The sequence below is a fragment of the Homarus americanus genome, unplaced genomic scaffold, assembly GCF_018991925.1.
Source record: "Homarus americanus isolate GMGI-L3 unplaced genomic scaffold, GMGI_Hamer_2.0 scaffold7626, whole genome shotgun sequence".
In the NCBI taxonomy this organism is placed as follows: domain Eukaryota; kingdom Metazoa; phylum Arthropoda; class Malacostraca; order Decapoda; family Nephropidae; genus Homarus; species Homarus americanus.
The window spans coordinates 2319147-2341468 of record NW_024718273.1 but is presented as its reverse complement, the minus strand read 5'-3'; the positions used below and the strand labels follow the sequence as shown (position 1 = coordinate 2341468).

At 40.5% G+C, this 22322-nt stretch overlaps 1 protein-coding gene across 1 annotated transcript in view; it reads left to right on the top strand.

Moving 5' to 3' along the window:
- Positions 1-22322, top strand: part of LOC121859369 — a 532182-nt gene that overhangs the window by 389997 nt on the left and 119863 nt on the right. Inside the window, exons 62-69 of the mRNA XM_042356146.1 lie at positions 420-535; positions 768-973; positions 7473-7644; positions 16652-16845; positions 17104-17250; positions 17437-17584; positions 17852-18038; positions 18160-18265. Coding sequence (XP_042212080.1) covers positions 420-535; positions 768-973; positions 7473-7644; positions 16652-16845; positions 17104-17250; positions 17437-17584; positions 17852-18038; positions 18160-18265 — 1276 coding nt within the window. The remainder of the gene's footprint in view (positions 1-419; positions 536-767; positions 974-7472; positions 7645-16651; positions 16846-17103; positions 17251-17436; positions 17585-17851; positions 18039-18159; positions 18266-22322) is intronic.

The window sequence follows — 22322 nt, the reverse complement described above, 5'->3', positions numbered from 1 at the left end:
TGAAAATGTAATAATAATAATAATAATAATAATAATAATAATAATAATAATAATAATAATAATGATAATAATGATAATAATGATAATAATAATAATAATGATGATAATAATAAAAATAATAATAATAATAATAATAATAATAATAATAATAATAATAATAATAAAAATAATAAAAATGATAATGATCATAATGATGATGATAATAATAATAATAATAATAATAATGATAATAATAATAATAATAATAATAATAATAATAATAATAATAATAATAATAATAATAATAATAATAATAATATAGTAATAATAATTCAGACAAGTAAAATTTTTAATAAAAAATACAAGGATACAATTCTTTTTAGATATAAACATTTCACAAATTTATATAAGTTACTCATGATTAATTAATTAATTTGTAGATACATCAACCTGCTTGATGAGGTAGAGGACAGCTCTTTCTCCTCCACTCCTGCTCGTAACTCTATGTATGGACCTTCTAGTGCACGACTCTACTATAATGATGGCAATCTTACAAGTAGGTGACCTGAGCACTAATTAAAGAAATATTTACTTGTGTTATTTTGAGAAGCCATTAACGTCTAAGCCTTAGACTCTAAGGTGACCATTACCATTTGTTTAATACCCCATATACTCGAACAGACATTTTATGCGTATTTAAATTGACACATTAAAGTTGATAGGTCATTTTAGATGGTTAATTTTATATGTAAGATGCAGAAGATATTTATTTATACTTTACTATACAGTGAGGAGCTGGGCATCGAGGGATAATGACAGAGATCAATTCGTCCAAGTGGACCTTGGCTCAGTGGTGCCTGTGTATGGCGTGGAGGTGGCTGGCAACCCCCTCACCAGGGAGAGAGTCACGGCCTTCACTGTTCAAGTCTCCCGAGACAACGTCATCTGGAGTGTGCTGCCACGTGACCCCGGGAACCCAGCTGGGCCTGTCAAGGTAAAACATGTTTGTGGAATGGCATATGGTATTTGCTAAACAGAAGAATCTCCCTAGTTTGCTGGATACGGGATAGTTTGCATAAATTTCACTTATTCCAAGCTGTGATGAATTTGCCCAAAATTGCATTAGTTTATTCTTCGTAATGTAATTTAAAAAGAACAAATAAGAATACAGGTATACTGCAAATATAGGTGGTTAGTGGATAATTTCCTCTCATGAAGCTTTATCACTAACCCGCTGAGGTATGTGCGGGTAAATGGGATCGATAGGATATTCTGGGCCACCCTTATAGATTACTTTCAAAAGGTTGTTGCCTGTTTATTTAGTATTATTTTATCTTTGATCTCGTTGTCCGATAATCGGACTAATTGGAGCAGACCCCAGTCCGAAAAATGTGAAAGCCTATAAAAAGCCCCCCAGTGGGAGCCACCTTGCTGAAGTGTGTGTGGGGGGATCTTGCAATTCCCGATGATCCGGTGGGTTGTACCAGAGTGGTGCTTGGCTCCCCTTCCTTCCCTCCTCAGAAGGAGGGGAAGAGTTTCCCAAACTGGGTAGGTCACTGGGGAGGGTCCAGACAAAATGACTCCTATCCTGCTGCCAGTTTTGAGAGGAGACCAGCAGCATCGTTCCCAGCCCAGACCGCCGGGGCTGGAATATTCTTCCATGTGTTTGCCATGGGTGGCGTCCCATAATACTGGGATACAAGAGTCCTGGAGGTTGAACAATGCTGCACGCTGCTCCCCGTGGCTAGCAACACATTTCTCTTGCCCCCCATTCCAGCTAGACGGGTGGCTTGGTTGGGCCCAATCAAGTCAATCGGCTGGTCACAGTGTGGCTAGGGTCAAGCGGGCATCAGGGGACCCGACACTCCAATAGTCCAGGAACTGCCGTCCTGGCCACCTGGTGGTTACCTGCGGATACTCCAACGCTACTCCTGGGGTCACCAGGGTCTTATCTCTGGCATTGACCGCTCCATGGTGGGTGGGAGAATGAATTTTTTTTATGCTTGACATTAACAAAATTATCTGGCCTCATCCCCCCCTGGGGACCCTGCACCCATCCCTGGACCCTCCTAAGGATCATCAATTGTCACATTGCAGCACCTACCAGATACTAAAACGTGGGTCCCGACAAATACTCAAGTATAAGAGCCGCAAGAGGCCCACTGGTCCTGGCACCCTCCATGATGCTTCTACCCATGAGATCTTACCAGGTGTGTTCAAATAGGTGGATTTTCCTAAATATCTAGTGCTCTGTACCATAGAAGGCTGGCCTGTAATGGTCCTGGACATTTTTGATGTTCACAGGTCAGTTGTAACAATTTATGGGAGAGACACAAAAATATCCACCCAGCAAGATGGCAGCCTCCTAGTGGAGGTCTCCTCCCCCCAGGAGAGTGCTTGACTCCGTACCCTGTCTGAGGTTCCTGGAGCCCCAGTCTCCTGTACTCCACATACCACCTTTAACCAGTGTCGAGCAGTGGTATTCTCTAAAGAGCTGCTCCAATACTCAGAGGAGAAGCTTCTGGAGGAGCTGTGAGTCCAAAGGGTGGTGAAAATGGATAGGTTCTGCAAGAAAGAAAATGGCGCTCTTAACCCTACACCAACTCTGTTATTGACATTTGATTGCTTTGAAATTCCAACCTCTATCAAGGTTGCCTGGATCTCTCTTAAGGTGAAACCATATGTCCTAAACCCTAGACGATGCTTCCATTGTCAGATGTATGGCCATGTCAGCCACGCTTGTTGTAAGTTAGAGCACGGTGTTCTTGCAGTGTGTGTTAACTGTGGTAATACCCATGAGGGTCAGAAATGTCCGGGTCTAGTCTGCTATTTTCACTGCAGTGAGGCGCACCCGGGCTCTTCTAGTGAATGTAACTGGTTCCAGCTCGAGAGAGAGAGAGAGAGAGAGAGAGAGAGAGAGAGAGAGAGAGAGAGAGATCCTCCATCTCCGCACGAGAGACAAAGTGAGCTTTGGTGAAGCCAGAAGCACAGCACTAAATTCACTCCCAAGTCATGGGGATTCCTATGCACAGGTTCTATCCCGACACAAGTCTCGATGAACTGTTGCTGTGACACCGCCCCGAGAATCATCAGTACCTATATTGAATTCAGCTCCCACACCCGACTCTGTCCCACCAATTCTCAGTCCTCAGACTTCTCTCGTAGTAGCTGAGGTCCATATGGATGAGGCAGGCACATCTGCTATTCTTCATCTTTCTTCCACCAGCCATCCTGGAACTACAAAAAATTCAGCAAGATGCTTTCGAGGGTCCTCAAAGTATCTGGAGGTGGACGATCCTCCAGCCAAGGTCTCAATTGTGGAATTGTCCGACTGTTGCGAAGGAAGCGAGACCACTTTACCAACTTCAGAACCAAATTATGAGTCCTAGACACTCCAACAGATGTCACCTCAGGCTGGTGCCTCCTCCCCGGAAATGTTGGCTGATCCCCACCTAGATGCCCCTGATGATGGGACTCCAGCTATTCTTACACTGGCAGCTGGGACCCCTAACACAGGGATCACCTCTACTGATCTTCCAACTGGGGAGCCATCTCCAGGGGATAACTCTGGCATGGGTCCATCGGTCACCTGTGTCCACAAAGCCGCAGATGTATATTTCAACCCTGGAGCAGTAGAGGAGGCGCTCATTGTTGTACACTCCTGGTGCATCGTGCAGGCTCCAACACATTAATCAAGCCTAAACCTAAACGTCTGTTGGGGGGCTGCACGCCTGTATACCCCTACCTAAATATACAATAATCATGGTTACCATAGTCTAATGGAATTGTCGAGACTTAAGAGCCAACTTGGAGGAGCTCCAGTTGCTCCTGAGCAATTTCGCCCCTATATGCATTTGTCTCCATGACACAGCATTAGGTGCCTATGATCATCCCCTCCCAGAGGTTATTCGGCTTTTTACTCTCTTCAACTTCCCCGTTGCAGGTAACAGCTTGCAAGATTCACCTCCAACGTACCTATACCATGTGCTCCATTTACCTCCCACCCAGTACACCAATTGCCAGGGAGGATTTGGTTTCATTAATTCGGCAACTTCCTTTTCCTAGTCTTATCCTCGGTGATTTTAATGGAAGGCATACCCTCTGGGGTGATACGATAGTTAATCCAAGGGGTGACCTGATAGCTTCGATAATTGAAGAAATGGACCTGGGTATATTTAATACTGGTGATAACACCCACTATCATGTCCAGACCAACACGACTACAGTCATAGATCTCTCATTGTGCTCAGCAGACTCTCTAATGGACTTTGAGTGGAGAGTAACAGACAACCTCAAAGGAAGTGACCATTACCCTATCCTACTTTCCTCCTCAGAAGTCTTCCCGACACCACGAGTTCCCTGTTGGCGATTAGACAAAGTGGACTGGGAATTGTACAAGAAACTGGTGAAGGTAGACAGGAGCATTGAAGAATCTCCCTCAGTAGATGAAGCTGTTGATTACATAGCCACCCTCCTGGGATGGGTTGGTCACTGTTCCATTCCTCGGACCTAGAGCCATGTAGCTCGCCGACCTGTTCCTTGGTGGTCAGAGGAGTGCAGGCAGACAATTGTTGAGCGGCACAGAGCCTAATGGTTGCTACCAACATCATAGGATGGAATTTTATCATGTGGGATACAAACAGGCCGGAGCCCAAGCTCGTTGAGCTTTAAGGAATGCCCATCACCAGTCTTTTTCCACTTATGTTTCTTCTGTAAATTAAAAGACTCCAGAATAATGATGGGAGCTCTGTTGTTGCCCCTCAAGAAGTTACAGAGATTTTCCATTCAGAATTTGCAGGTGTGTCTTCCATGGTAGCTCGATTCTCAGAGTTTAAGTGGGTGAGTAGAGTAGAGGAATCACAGACCCTGTATTTTGGAGTGGGACGTGACGAGACATACAACATCATGTTCTCAATGAAAGAAATGAGAACTGCCCTCTCACTCACTGGAGATACATCACCAGGGTCTGATGATATCCCATTTTCAATGCTCCGCCACCTTGAAGTTGAGGCACAGACCTTTCTATTGGGGCTATATAACAGGATCTAGCAAGAGGGTGCCTTCCCGGCCTCATGGTAGGAGGCTACTGTCCTGCCTTTCATGAAGACTGGAAATAGGGACTTCACCCTCAAAAATATCGCCTCCGAGCTCTGATCTCCTGTATCTGCAAGCTGTTTGAAAAGATGGTCAATTCCCAGTTAGTATACTACAGGTACATGGAGAAGAATGCCCTTCTTTTACCATATCAAGCTGGCTTCTGGAAGATGCATTCAAAAGATGCTCTTGTTTATTTTGAGTCCTCAATCTGTGAGGCCTTTGCTCGTCACCAACATCTCATCTGCATTTTATTTGACCTAGAGAAAACATATGACAGCTTGGAGATTCGGCATCCTTAAGAAGCTTCACAATTTTGGTTTGCAGGGAAATTTACCGTCAGTTCTTGCGCCATCACACTTTTAGGGTCCGTCTTGCCACAGAAATGTCAGCACAACTTATTCAGGAGGACGGGGTTCCTCAGGGCAGTGCTTTGAGTGTGACCCTATTTTCCATCGCAATAAATGGGTTAGTAGCATCGGTTCCAGGTGGTGTATCTATCTCATTGTATGTAGACAACTTGGCCATTTGGTATGCAGCTTCCCGCATGTCAGTGGCTGAATGCTCCGTGCAACTTGCATTAGACAAGGTTTCACGTTGGACCACAAAACATGGCTTCAGATTTCCCCCCTTGAAGACCATTGCCATGCATTTCTGCCATCTCCGAGGTGTTCACCCAGATCCCGATCTGCAGCTCTATAATCACTTAGTGCTGTGTGTCATAGAGAACCTGTTTCCTGGGAATTATGTTCAACAACCAACTTGCGTGGCACTAACATATTCGTTACCCCAAAGAGTCTTGCCAACTTGCTTTCAAGTTATTGAGAGAGTCTTGGGGCAAACGTCGGGGGGTGTTGATCGAGGAACCCTGCTTCATCTTTATCACATGCTAAGTAGACCCAAACTGGATTATGGGTGTGAGTTGTACTCCTCATCCACTGAGGCTACACTCAATGCACTGAACTTTATATTCATCATGCTGGGGTGTGCCTGGCAACCAGTGCCTTCAAGTCCTCGCCAATCTCAAGTTTACTGGTTGATGCTGATGAGACACCCTTTGATCTTTGATGCCCGTATCTCCAGGTCCAGTGTTGGTTTTGCCTCCATCGCTTTCTGCATTCTGTAACCAACACTTGTGTAGTTGGCGAGACTGTCCCCCACAATACGTTCAGCATCCAAGCCTCCTGCTACCTTTTTGCTTCAGGGTAAGGGAATTAGTGAGTCTTTTTTGCCTTCTTCCTGTTCAGATATGCTCCATGTGGTTTTTGTTGCTGCTCCGTGAATTCTCCCTGAAGTTCAAGTTTGTCAGTGTTTTAGCAAAAGGAAGGACTTACGCTTTCCCTGTGTGGTTCATTGTCTTTCTTTTAGAGCAAGCCTCCTCTCACAGAGGGACTATCTCTGTTTGCATCGATGGCTTTAAGTTGGATGCAGGGTAGTTTTGGGGTGATCTTTCCCTAATTCTGTCAGGATGGTAGTCTCCACACTATTGCATCTATTTTTTTGGCATAGTTTTCAGGTATTTTATTTTCCCTCAAGATTATTTTCACCCAACCTCATAATGATTGCACAATTTTTAGTAATTCTCACAGTGCACTCCAGGCCTTAGCTAGTGTCCCATCATCCCATCCCTTGGCTAAAGCTATTTTAGAGTGGCTGTTTCTCATTCAATATCAGGGCTGAAACGTCAGTTTTTACTAGGTTCCTGCCCACATGGAAGACAAGGGAAATGAGTGCGCTGATGTTGAGGTGAAAGCAGCTGTTTCTCGCCCTGTGGCACATCATTCCCATCTACTTGCCTCTGATATGAAGTCGATAATAAGACTGCCATCTGATTGAATTGGCAATGCAGATGGGATGCCGTTGGAGCAAACAAGCCCCACGGCATGCACCCTGCTTTGGGTACCTGGGGATATTAGGGACTGTTGCGCCACTGGGAGACTGCTTTGAATCGCCTTTACATTGACCACACACGACTGACTCATGGTTTTTTAATGGGGAGGGCTCCCCATCCCTATTGTGATGACTGCCTGGTCCCATTGACTACATGACACCTTCTCGTGGAGTGCCCCAGTCTTAGAGATCTTCGTTGTAAGCACCTCTCCTGGTGTCAGGGTTGGGAGGGGGGCGGGTTGATGGATCTCACTGTCTCTCTTTGGTACTGGGAGAGGAAGCAGTTAGCGTGGGAGGGGATGACCCCTCCTTCATGGAGGAAGCCAGCCTTCTACACAGGCTTCGAGTTTTATCCATTAATGTTTAATTTCTTTTATGAAAGGTCTATACACTGTATTTTTGGAGGAGTCTCTTATCATTACTAAACTTTGACTACAGAAACCCACAGGTCTGTTACTAATGAAAAACTTTTTTCCTTACATTATTTTAAAGTTTTTATATATTGACAGGTTTTCAGTGGCCCCTCCAGCCCAGTAGTTCCCATGAAACAGATGTTTAAGGAACCAGTAGAGACAAGATATATAAGGCTGAAGCCTGTTGACTGGTATCGAGCCATTGCACTGAGGTTTGAAGTCATTGGTTGTGAATTGCCCACAGTCCCTGCAATAATTTCAACTACCGGTATGTATTCTGTATGTTACGTGTGTCGGAAAAAAAGGGACTTGACTTTGTGTATACAGTATGTCATTATGTTTGAATATATGTTGCCACTTGTCTCTGAGTGAGACTGGAACAAGAATGTGAAGTAGAGTCATCCCTTTTCCCCTTTCTGAAACTTCATTGATTGTCATACACAGTGAGGATTCTACTTGTTTGTGTGTAAAGATTTTTTAAAAAGTTTATCAGAGGATTTTGTTTCCTTTGGATTCATATCTCTTAATTGCTTGTTGTTGTTCATACGTAATGTGGTTCAATGTTTTGATTCTGCTGGTGTTGAAGAGTTAATACAGTTCTGTACAAGCTATATACGGTATACTGCAGATGAAAGATTGTAGAACATTGTTCTGGAGATGTTGGCATCACTGTGTTCAATGAGTAAAATTTTTGTTCTTAGTGTGAAGAAAACAGTTTGGTTTTCTTTCATTTTGAAATTGTAATAATTATTTTAATTCATATAGTTCAGAAGGGATAATGGTTGACAGATAGCAAGGTAGAAAGTTCTTTATGATGTTTGTCTTCCTTAATGTTTTGAATCATTATGTAAGCATATTTGATTACTGTTCTGGATATTGAAATAAGAATATAATATTATGACTATCTTGGTATAGTGAGAAAAACAATATGCTGGTTTTCAATATAAAAAAAGTAGATTTACCAGTTACTTCAAAATTTGGCATTTATATTGTAACGGAAACTGAGCAACAAGAAGGCAAATCTCTTAAGTTACTTTACTTTAACTTTTACTTTTATTTTAATTTTCAAATTTTAAATGATTTCTTTACCTGTGTGTGTCTAGGGGCTTTTTGGTTAAAATGATTAAGTTAAAATACCTTGTAATACTCATGCCCAATTATGTAACAAATGACAATCTGTTTGTATTGTGAACTTTTCTAGTTAGTTTTACTGTAGGTTTAGTTATTATAGCATTACTTGGCTTGATTGAATATTTGACACCACACTCCTGGTTGACATGACAACACCCAACACAGTATAAACAGTAAGACGTGAAAAATATGCAACGGATTTTAAAAAAAATATTCTTAAAACAAAATCAACATAAAAACACATATACAAAGGTGAAAAATAGTGAATTCAGCTGTACTAATACACGTTACAAATAGATGGCTAGTAGATTCTGCGGTGTACAGGTAGTGCCGGTAACAGTGGGTCACACCACGACAGAGCCCAGGAGCCGATGGGAATGACAGTAGAACTGCCAATAACTTCTTGGCCAGAGCAGACTTCACCTGACATAGATGGCGCCCCCAAAAGCCGACGAGGTTTTCCACCAAACAGGAGAAATCTCCTGGCTCGTGTTCTACTAGTTGCCTTGGGTAGCTAGTGGTTTGGTGGTCAAGTGGAGTAAGCCATGCAGTTAGAGGTGACAGTGCAGTGTATGTACATGGAAGTGTGACCCTTCTATGTTACAATACTGTACCCGCACTTATTTATATATAGTAGACATATTGTACCCACACTTATTTATACATCATATAGTATACATACTGTACCCTCACATATTTATACATCATATAGTATACATACTGTACCCACACTTATTTATACATCATATAGTATACATACTGTACCCACACTTATTTATACATCATATAGTATACATACTGTACCCTCACATATTTATACATCATATAGTATACATACTGTACCCACACTTATTTATACATCATATAGTATACATACTGTACACATATTTATACAGCATATAGTATACATACTGTACCCACACACATCATATAGTATACATACTGTACCCACACTTATTTATACAGCATATAGTATACATACTGTACCCACACTTATTTATACATCATATAGTATACATACTGTACCCACACTTATTTATACAGCATATAGTATACATACTGTACCCACACTTATTTATACATCATATAGTATACATACTGTACCCTCACATATTTATACAGCATATAGTATACATACTGTACCCACACTTATTTATACATCATATAGTATACATACTGTACCCTCACATATTTATACAGCATATAGTATACATACTGTACCCACACTTATTTATACATCATATAGTATACATACTGTACCCACACTTATTTATACAGCATATAGTATACATACTGTACCCACACTTATTTATACATCATATAGTATACATACTGTACCCTCACATATTTATACAGCATATAGTAAACATACTGTACCCACACTTATTTATACATCATATAGTATACATACTGTACCCTCACATATTTATACAGCATATAGTATACATACTGTACCCACACTTATTTATACATCATATAGTATACATACTGTACCCACACTTATTTATACAGCATATAGTATACATACTGTACCCACACTTATTTATACATCATATAGTATACATACTGTACCCTCACATATATATACAGCATATAGTATACATACTGTACCCTCACGTATTTAGCCGGAATCCCTCAAACCCGGAACTCTCCTATCACCCAATTGAAATTTGCTTAGAAAATCATTCCCAAAACCGGAATTTTCCAAAAATTTCCGGCTTTGGGAAATTTTTTTCCGAAGTTCAAAATCCAAAGCATTTTCTGAAAATGTTTTGAATAAAGACGAGAGGTAAAGTATTTTTTTTTTTGGGGGGGGGGGCCTGACCTGACTCCATGTCAGGTGTAGGTAGGGTGGGGGATTAGTGTTCTAATATAACTGACCTGATGGAATGTCCGGTCACCCTTTCTTGGGTGGTGGGTTAGTGGGATACTTAGTTCACGATTATACCAGTCCAAGGTGTAAATATTACAAAGGAAATTACGACGGGATGAGGGAGGAGATGAGGGTATCCACTGGCCTGACTCATTAAGGCATAAGAATGCAGACACTATGTTGAATATCATAGTTAGTAAAGTAGACCATTTGGTCGAGAAATATATACCCAAGACCAAACCCAGTGCCTCTAGGAATACAAGGAGACCCCTACACATGAACCATGCGGCGGTCGACAAAGTTAAGCAGAAAACCCAGAAATTCAAGGCATGGGTTAGGTCAAAAGACGAGCTGGACAAGACGAAGTATGCAAGAGCCAGGAACCAAGCAAAGGCAGAGTGTAGAAGAGGCTGAAAAGGAGTTCCAAAGGCTGGTTGCAAGCGAGGTCAAGTAAAACCCAAAGGCGTTATACCGCTACACAAAGTCGAAATTAAAAACGCGAGTAGGAGTATCAGACCTGAGGCTTGACGATGGTAGTTATGCAGATTCTGACCAAGACAAAGCTGAGGTATGGAACATTTTTTTTCCTTGGTTTTCACAAGAGATGATGCAATCAATCTTCCTGCATTTGAGGACAGACGGTTCGACACAGCACTGACCCACATTGTGTTCACAGAAGAGGGTATTAGAAATACACTGTGAAAGCTAAAGGTTCAAAGAGTCCCGGCCCTGATATGGTACATCCTAGAGTGCTAAGAGAGTTGTGCAACGAGCTTGCTAAACCCTGAAGATCCTGTTTTGTAAATGCCTGGAGGAGCAGAAGAACCCCAGTGATTGGAAAATGGCTTATGTGACTCCTATCTTCAAGAAGGGCGATCGTCACTCCATGAATACCTATAGTCTCGTGAGCCTGACCAGTATAGTATGTAAAGTACTTGAGAGCATTATAAGAGATGCCATGATGGAACATCTAGTATAAAACAACCTTGTAAAGGACTGCCAACACGGTTTTATGCCGGGGCGCTCCTGTATAACACAATTACTCAAGGTACTGGATGCTTGGACCCAAATTCTAGAACAGGGTGGTAATATCGACAATATATACCTTGATTTTGCCAAGGCTTTCAATAGCGTACCCCATGAAAAGCTGAAAATTAAACTGGAAGGGTACCGGATTCGGGGGAAGTGCCCTAACGTGGATCAGAGACTTTCTACATGACCGCAAGCAGTGTGTGGTGATTAAAGGTACGAAATCATCATGTGTACCCGTCACAAGCAGGGTACCATAAGGCAGTGCATGGGGCCCGCTGTTGTTTGTTTGCTTCATAAATTACATGTTTGCGAAAGATGCCAAGTTATTTCGGGAAATTAAGAACCAAGCAGACTGTGAAGAGCTGCAGAAGGATCTCTGTCAGTTTCAAGAATGGTCGAAGAAATGGCTGCTAAGATTCAATGTCACGAAGTGTATGACGCTGCACCCGGGACGTACAGTAAGGAAGCATATCATACAATATGTCCCAGTGGGACATAGTGATGTCACGAAGCTTCACAACTGCAACCACAACTGCTGAGCAACCACATAAATTATCACAACCTGTACTCAAATGTACTAAGTTAATTACAAATTTTTTTATGCCTAGTGCAAACTATGGGATGTTTATACTTGAATTAATTGCTATCTTGCAAAAATTGCAACAATGCAAGTTATATTCTGCTAAATCAAGTCAGTGATATTATATTAGCGAAACACTTAACCTCCTTGTCTTTTATAATCCTTGAGTACACATTAATCTCCCCTCCTGGGGGTGAACACCCCACCTACCCTCCTCCTCCCAGCCAGGGGGGGGGGGGAAACGGCGGTGTTAATGTTTAATGGGATGAATTTTATTTTAGGCTGGAATCTTTGCAAAATAGTGATTAATTTGAGTTGAAACATCTCATAATTTTCACAATAGATAATTTTTTTAGTCCTTTAGCATAGTACATTGAGTACAAAATGAATACAGTAATATGCTGCTCAAAATTGTGGATTTTTCACAGAGAAAAGTCTGTATAACTAGCCCCAGAGGTCAGGATAATGTGGTATTGAATGTTACAGAGTATTTCAAATAAATTCTTTGTTTAGTTCCGTACATAGAGACTTGGGGATAGAAACTTATTAATACCAGTACCCTTCATATACAGTAAAATACTTATTTTTACCTTATTATTGGGTTTTTCAAATAAGGATATAATATTGGAAACGTCTCATAGAGAATTTATTCAGGATCATTATTGTATCAAATTCACCTCCCTATCACAATTAGCCACGCTTGACTGAGGAAGGGGAGGGAACTAACCACGTGATCCTTACCTCCTCACCCCCAAAAAACCTCTACTTCACCCACACACACCCCAACACCACCCTCACCCCACATCACCCACACCATCACCATTCCCACACATCACACACCGCAACATCACACACACACCCCCAGTATTACACACACACACACACACACACTCTCCATCAACCACCCAAACACAGCCTCCAACAACTACACACACACACCTCAACATCACACCCCCGCCACACACATAAGAACATAAGAATGGAGGAAACTGCAGCAGGCCTATTGGCCCATACTGGGCAGTCCCATTTACACCCAACCCCTATTGCTCATATAAGCATCCAACCTATGTTTGAAGCTATCCAGCGTATTCGAGTTAATGATGATATTTGGTAACTTGTTCCATTCATCCACTACTGTTCGAAACCAGTGTTTACCTATTTTGCCCCTAAATCTAAATTTGTCTAATTTAAAACCATTGTTACGAGTTTGCTCCTGGTTGGATAGTTTGAGTACCTTTGTACTGTCCTCTTTGTTTAGCCCTGACTTCCATTTATACACCTCTATCATGCCGCCCCTTGCTCTACGTATCTCGAGGGAGTGCAAATTAAGATGCTTTAACCTGTCTCTATACTCAAGGTTCCTAATGCCCGGGATTAGTCTTGTCATTCTCCTCTGGATTCTTTTCAAGGATTCTATATCCATTCTGTAATAAGGTGACCAGAACTGAACTGCGTAATCCAGGTGAGGTCTCACAAGGGCAAGATATAATCTTAAGATGACCTCGCTAGTCTTATAACTAACACTCCTTTGTATGAACCCAAGTACTTTATTAGCCTTGTTACGAGCAAAAACACATTGTTTACTTGGCTTAAGATTCCTACTTATCATTACTCCTAAATCTCTCTCGCTGTCGGATTTTGCAATGGCATCGTTGTTCATCTGGTATCTGGTTTCCCTGTTTATATCTCCTATACTGAGTACTTTACATTTATCCACATTGAATTTCATCTGCCATTTTTCAGACCATTCGAAAAATTTGTTTAGATCCTGTAGTTTTGTGGAGTCTCGTGTACACGTTTTGTGTCATCAGCAAATTTACTTATGTTGCTGTCTATGCCGATATCTATGTCGTTTATGTATATAATAAATAATAATGGTCCAAGTACTGAGCCTTGGGGAACTCCACTAGTGATGTTACTCCAATGGGATTTAGTGCCGTTAATGCTCACTCGCTGTTTCCTGTCCTGTAGCCACGCCCTAATCCATTTTAGAATATTACCTTTAATGCCATGTGCTTCTACCTTTCTTATTAGTCTTTCGTGGGGGTCTCTGTCGAAGGCTTTGCTAAAGTCGAGATATACCACATCATAATTGTGCCCCTCGTCCATAGATTCGAAAACTAATGAAAAGATTGTTAATAGATTAGTTAGACATGAGCGCCCGCTTATGAAGCCATGTTGGGAATCATTGATTAATTTGTGCTTCTTCAGGTGGTTTCGAATAGAGTTTGAAATGATTGCTTCCAGTAATTTGCCTACAATTGATGTTTGACTGATTGGAAGGTAGTGATCTATCCCCCTTCTTGAAAATCGGTATTACATTCGCTATCCTTCAGAATTCTGGTACTACACCTGTTTTAAGGACATGTTAAACATCTTTGCTAAGGGCATGCTAAGCTCTTCCTTACATTCCTTTAATACTCTGGCAAATATCTCATCGGGACCAGGTGACTTATTAGGCTTTAGTTTGTCTATTTGCTTGCTAACATCATTACTAGTCACTACTATCTCGCTTAATTTGTTTTCTTCACTATCTCTGAATAGAGTCGGTGCCTCGGGTATCATGTTTAAATTTTCGGTGGTGAAAACTGTTGAAAAATATTTATTCAGATTATTGCTCATTTCTCCGTCGTTATCAGTTAGCTCGCCGGTATCTGACCGTATTGGCCCAATCTTTTCTCGTGTTTTAGTTTGATACATTCCATAGAATCCCGTGGGGTTTGTCTTCGCCTCCCTTGCTATCCTCAGCTCATTTTTCCTCTTTGCTTTCCTTATCTCGGTCTTAACCAATACCTTAGCCAATACCTTACAATAATCCCGGAGGTAAATTTCGCCATGATTTATCCTCCTACTTATAGCCTTCTTTTGACCATTAATGTTTTTTAAATAATTATTTATCCATTTAGGGTCATTGTTGTTTGATCTGAGTTTTTTGTATGATGTTCTGGCTTTGTGCATTAAGTAACTCATTATTTAAATTGTCGTGGAACTCGGCAACGTCAGATCTCGTTATGAGGTCGGTTTCAACCGTCAGGTCCATGTAGTTCACCCCCAAGCATGATGCCCCCTTCTCTCAACTGCCTCTCCAAACTATCAAAGTTTGCCCTTCTGAAATCTGGGACAGCAAGCATGAGGAGTGAAGGTCTTATTGTATGACACATCTGCCTGTGTGTGACTGCATGGTAGCGAGTTAAATATCAGCTGTTAAGGAGCGCTTGGCAACAATCATTTCCACCCCATGTCTCTAATCACCCACACCTTTCTGCTTTCTCTCTCCATATTTTATAATGTTATGTAATGTAATGTTGAGGAATACAACTTTGCCCATTTATACTTATACCTATCACAATCTCTCTAAAAATACTGTAGGTTTCGTGTTTAATCAAGACATCTTCAGGTCATGAGACCCACTAATACCCCCTCCCCCCCAAGAAAGGTTGACCTGACACTATTAGGTCAGTAATGCGAGACCACTAATCCCCCACTCTACCTCCACCTGACCTTGCATCATGGGAGTGGAAAATAAAAATCTTTGCTGTAACACACAGCTTCATTCATGCCTATATCTTATAGGTTTTTAATTTTATATATATATATTTATTTAACAAAGCTTTTAGATAAACTGTCATGGATTATTATAGTAAGGAAATGGAGTTTCTAACTTAATTAGAACTGTATTTACGGAATCCAGTAGTTTAGACTCAAGGAAAACATCCCAAGCACCCAGAAACGTTCTGTGGAAGTGGGCTAGTGTCTGTGTGTGCACGATGTCTAGTTTAGACACTTGGAAACTTTTCCCAGTAACCGAAAAAGATTCCGGGGATAAGGAATATTTCTTTGCCTGAGAAAGTCGTCTGGTTAGCTGGAAATCTTTCATCCTCGGAAGTGCTCTGCACCAAATGTTCCCGGCTGATGTGAAAATACACACACACACACACACACACACATATATATATATATATATATATATATATATATATATATATATATATATATATATATATATATATATATATATATATATATATATATATATATATATACAATCACTGTATGTGATCTAGGTATATGCTGATGTTCTCGCACACGAAACACTTAATGTATATATATATATATATATATATATATATATATATATATATATATATATATATATATATATATATATATATATATATATATATATATATATATATATATATATATATATATATATATATATATATATACACACACACACACACACACACACACAGGGGATTCCTGGGTTACAAGCGGGTTCCGTTCCTGAGGACATTCTTAAGTCGGAAAGTCGGAACACATGCTATTTATGTACATACCGTACTTAGAGAACAATGTTTAAAATCCCACTCTGTCATAGCCCAAGTCCTTATATATTTGACCGTTAAATAAGAAAAGGAGATATTATTAAAGGTTTCCATGCACAATATCCACCTTATGTGCACAGTTGATTAAGATGTCTCATATTTTGAGCATGTTTTAACCTCCCTCTCAACATGATGACTTGTTCTTCATTATTGGTGTCATGGGTTAAGTTACTGTACTCAACGATTTAAAATGTACATATTATTATCCTCTGAAATTTTTGACATGACATTTCTTTCTGGACAATTTTGAAGAAATTTCTTTTCAATACAGAAGAGCCAATGTGTGAGGAGCAGATGGGGCTGGAGAATGGCGAGTTGTCAGACCTTCAGATTGTGGTCTCTTCAGTTCTCAATGACCAAGACTACTTTTATGGGAAGTCAAATATTCGCCTTAACACAGAGGACATTCCATACACATCTGCAGGGGCTTGGGTACCAGAACCTAAGTCTGGCCAGTTTGTTAGGGTTAGTGAGTGCTTGGTTACTATTAGATTTATCAATACACAAGTCAAATATCAAGTAGCAGCTGTCTGAAATTCATGCAAGTTTTCTTGGCAGTGACTTGTAATGATGTTTTGGAATAATTGACTTTAGAGAATTAAAATCCACTGATAATGATATGAATTTTGGGGTTAGTTAACAATATAACGTTGGACATATCATAAAAATATCATGAATATTTTAATTACTTACACCCATTCAATAACTTTTTTCTTTCCTTAGTTTGATTTTGTGGAACCAAGTAAGTTATCAGGAGTGATAACACAGGGACGAAGTAGTTCTGATGAGTGGGTCCGGTCCTTTACTGTCCGTTACTCTCATGATGGGCAGACCTGGAACACAATACAGAACTCAGATGGCACAGATAAGGTAGTTATTTGTAGCAAACTGTACAGTAATATGCCAAGTGACAAACTATGATATCATTATGCTTTTTAAATCTGTCACAGATTTTTTGCACCTTTTACAAATTATTTTATAGAGAATATGAAATTTGTAATTGTCAACAAATTTAAGTTGGTCTTTATCCTAACGATTTTACTATTGACATTGCAGGTGTTCCCAGGTAACTACGACAGAAATACACCAGTTGAAACCAAGTTTGACCGACTCATCCAAGCGCGTTTCCTAGAGATCAGACCTGAGACATGGAAGTCCAGTATTGCCATGAGAGTTGAAGTGCTCGGCTGTTTCCACCCATACCGTTAGTAACATATCTTCGTCACTCATTAACTATTACAGATATTTTTAATGATAAATATCCAAGTACACCAATGTAAGTAACTTTAATGATACAACAAGGGATATTATTTTTGTAACACTTATTCCACTAAAATTGAAATCTGCGTGTGTGTGTGTGTGTGTATTTAGAAATTACGTGTTGATACAAGATTTACACACACACACACACACACATTAATTATAAGTAAAGAAAAGGAAAGTAAATCTAACGATAATTACCATTAATCAGCGGATGTGACCACTACACCACTACCCAGAGTAACTTCAACTGAGCCTCCACCAGCTTACTGCACACCTTGCCCGGGTCTTCTACCCCAGTATTATGACAGCTGCCTTCCATGTTCTTATGGCCAGGTCTTTGATGGTCAGTCCTGCGTGGCACAGTTCTTATGTCCTTGCTACAAAGATGGTCAACGGTGAGTGTTATTTTAGTTTTTCGAGTGATAGTGATACTGGAAAAAGAAGTTTGTTTCACATGTAAATAGCTGTTTTTCATATTACACGGTTTAATTTGTTTTGTTTTCTTATTTTTTTTAGATATGATATTGGGTCCGTGTTTGAGACAAGTGAGTGTGAAGAATGTGAGTGTGTACTGGGAGAAGGTGCTCTGTGCACCGAGAAGAAGTGTCCACCCTGTGAAAACGTAAGATTGAATCTACTCTTGTTTACTGTTAAGTTTGTATTTATGAAGGATGGAAATTAAGGTGAAAGCTTACAAGGAAGGCATGTGAAGGAATTAGTTGCAAGTCCTTAACAATCTATAAGGATGCACAGAACCTCATATACTGTACACTTTGCGTTGATCTATACAGTATGCTTATGTTAATCGTAATTGGCAGTAAGAGAATGTTGTTGAGGTATTTCATTAACTTAAAAAGATACATAAATAATATCAACACAGGATCAGAGTCTGTTGTGAGGATTTTATTAAATAATGTAGTGTTGATGGTTGCAGTAAATATATGCGGGGTATTGGAAGTAAGGAGATAGAGAAAGTTCTTAACACTGATGTTTTTATTTTTATTTTTTAAATACTGCACATGCAAACAAAATTGTGATGGACTTTTTAACTGCAATATAGATGTGAATGGGTTTGTACATCCTGAGTAACAATACTTCACAGAGAGTTAGTAGAGCATGGTGACATTCTACTAATGATATAAATAACAGTACATTGTGTGAAAAAATTTGTTTTTCAGAAATCCATGAAAATATCAGAGTTAGTGTAAGATACAAGCTAAGGTAGTCAGTTCATGGTGCATATTTCTCCTGATAAGACTGTTAAGGATCAAAATATAATATTATACTAATTTCTCCAGCATACAGGTACAGTACTGTGATTTTGTATCGACATCTGAGACAAATTATTTGTTATGAAGAAGTACACATATCTAACAACATTATAAGTGGTCAGAAATCATAACATATCATGTTCATTTTAACACTGTACTTGCGTGTGTTTGGTGTTGAATGTGAATAGGCAAATAAGAGAAGAAATTGAATAAACTGTGTTGAAATGCTGGGCCATGTACATACTGACAACATTTGGCCCTCAATTACACAGTGGGACATTCGTGAATAACACCGAGCAAATAGAAATTGTCACAAGTTTTAAGAAGTTAGGACCAGGGGTAGTGGTGTTAGACGTGTGGAAAAAACTAATAATTATCAGAAGTTTGGTTTTATTCTGCAAATCTTTGGTGGTCTCCATTATTTGTGGGGGTTGTGTTCCTGTAAACACGGCTGGTAGTGTAACAGTTACCGTAAGCTTATTGTTATAACTTGCAGTCACATTAAAAAGGAGAGGTCAAACATGAAGTTAATGTCAAGATTTACTTTGAATGAAGCTTTTAGATAATTTTTTTTAAGAACAAATGTGGTGACCATATTGAACTGTGTATAAGTGAATCTAGACCATGTCCAAAAAATACAGGATAACAATTACTTGACTGTGTAAGTGGGACCATGCACTTTCACAATATGTGTAAATAGAGGGCTGACTGTACTGTAGTTCCTTGTTTTGCCTGTCACTGTTAGACATACACTTTGCTGTCTTCATATACAGGAATAACTCACTGTTTACAATCCCTCTTACCAGCAATTGACATTTTAACACCCATATTTAATACTCGTAAAGCATACCCCGCTTATTCGCAAAGAAAACTTACAGTACCCACCAGTAATACTTCAAATAGTGCAGACTAGACACAGCTCTCATATCCTGCTCTCATGTCCACTTCACAAATGTATTTTTTCCGTGTGGTTTAGAAATTAATAAGGTTTGATGGGATCGTTCACAGGGAGCACACATGTGAAAATTCGCTCTATCTGGTCTCAATGGTTTTCATCAACCTCCATGCTAGTCCTGGATGTAGTCTTGGTCTACTCGGAACCTTGGCCTACAGGAATCTGTTAACGGAGTGGATTCGTGGCTGAGAGTGAGGTGACACGAATGTTATAAAGATTTTAAAAGCTTAAGGCGCATGAACACTTTACTTAAAACACATCAAAGTTACGTTACTGGATTACTTGCATATTCAAACAACACACAACTACGTCAAATCACTTAATAGGGCTGGGCCTACACGCAGTACTTAAGACATACCTGTGAACGGAGTGGATTCGTGGCTGAGAGTAAGGTTGGGGCGTCCCTCGCCCTCCTCAGCCAGCGTCTCACAACTCCGAGATACTGTGGGGTTTCGTGATGTTGTCTCGCACTCAGGATGGGTTGGAGAAAGGAAACTCACAATGCAAGGTACTACAGATAGGGAAGACGAATACAAACGTTAAGTATAAACTAGGTAACACGGAAATAGAAAACTCAGTTTGTGAAAAAGATCTAGGTGTATTTGTTAGCAACGACTTGAAACCTAGAAAGCAATGTATTAGCGTTCGCAACAAGGCAAACAGGATTCTTGGGTTCATATCTAGGGGTGTGAGTAACAGAACTGCTGACGTTATCTTGAAACTTTACCTAGCATTAGTGAGGCCACACATGGATTATGCGGTTCAGTTCTGGTGTCCTTATTATAGAATGGACATAGATTCTTTGGAGAGAGTACAGAAGAATGACAAAAATGATCCATAATATTAGAAACCTTCCATATGAAGAAAGACTGAAAAGCTTAGGCACATTCATTAGAGAGGCGTAGAGTTGGGGAGATATGATAGGGTGTACAAGTGGGTAAAGTGGGATTAACAAGGGTAAAATGGAAGATGTTCTGAGCTCAGTAATAACGAAATAACTAGAACAAATGGCTTTAAATTAGATAAATTCCATTCAGAAAGGATTTGGGCAAGCACTGGTTTGGTAATAGAGTTGTGGATATGTGGAATAGGCTACCGGAAGTGCTATGGTAGGATCGGGGACGCTAGGAGCTTCAAGACGAAGTTGGATAGGCACATGGAAGTGCTGGGATGGGTGTGAAAGGGATCTGCCTGTATGGGCCAGTCGGCCTCCTGCAGTATCCACTTTCTTATGTTCTTATGTTCTTATATATATATATATATATATATATATATATATATATATATATATATATATATATATATATATATATATATATATATATATATATTGTATTGATGCACAGTGCAGTTTGGTGCTGGGAAGTTGCTGCGTGGTTAGAAGCGTGGAGTAGAGCTGGTTGGTGAGGAGCTTGCTCAGAGGAGGTGTTGCTTGTTGCGGGCTCAGGTAGAAGAAGGAGATCACGAAATAGAATAGATTAAATTCTAGTGACAGTGGAAGGAGGTTCAGGGAAGAATAAAGGATTGAAATGAATTTTGGAGGAGAGAATAGATGCAGTGGCTAAACACCGCTTGCGTGAGGGAGTATAAGATGGAGGCAGCAGCAACTCGCCCGGACGCGGCAGGGAGGCGACAAGACAGAGCCAGGCTAGCGTCAGGTCAAGCGTCAGGTGCGTGTTGGGTTGGGCAATGGATTTTCCGTGCTTGGTCGGCTTGATTGTGTGTTGGTTTCTTGTGTGGAGGAAATGTCTTGGTTTTAGCTTGATGTCGATTTTCTTCTCTCTCCTCCTCTCTCTCTTGCTCTCTTGAAGTGTCCATTCATTTGTGTTTGGTTGTTCGTCTTCCTCGTGTTTTAAGTCCTCATAGATGTGGAAGAAGTCGGAGACGGGGGTTGACCACCGGGCTTCAGCTCCACGGGCCTCTGTGGTGTTCTTGGTTCTGTGTGGTGGGCCCTCTGAGTTTTCTTTTCTGGTTTTTCTTTTCTGCTGGTTTTTTCTTGTCTTGGGAGCGTACAGCAAGGAGCCCCTCTTTTAGCTTTGTCGAGACGAGCCTTGGCTATCCTGCATTCCTCCTTCCATTTCGGCAGGTCCGATCGGCGGAGGATGGCACCACAAGCAGCGCATTATTTTTACTGTGTTGGGGCAGACCAGCGGTGTCCGGGCTGCCACATGGAACAGGTGTCCTCCTGCGCCTCACACTTGTTTACAGTGTGTCCGTAGTGCTGGCATTTGTAACACCGTTTCGGTCTGCAGTAGGGCTTGACAGCACAGTTACCCACGCCAGTTGAGCCTTGGGTGGGGAGTGGTGTCCGATGAGGGCAGTGGTGTCGGACAGCTTCTTCACAACTTGAGTTGCCCCTTGAGCCCACTAGCTCTGCTTGGTCCACGTATTTCGGCGTGGAGATTACTCCCAGCTTCAGGTTGTCCCACTTGTAGGCAATCATTTTAAATGGA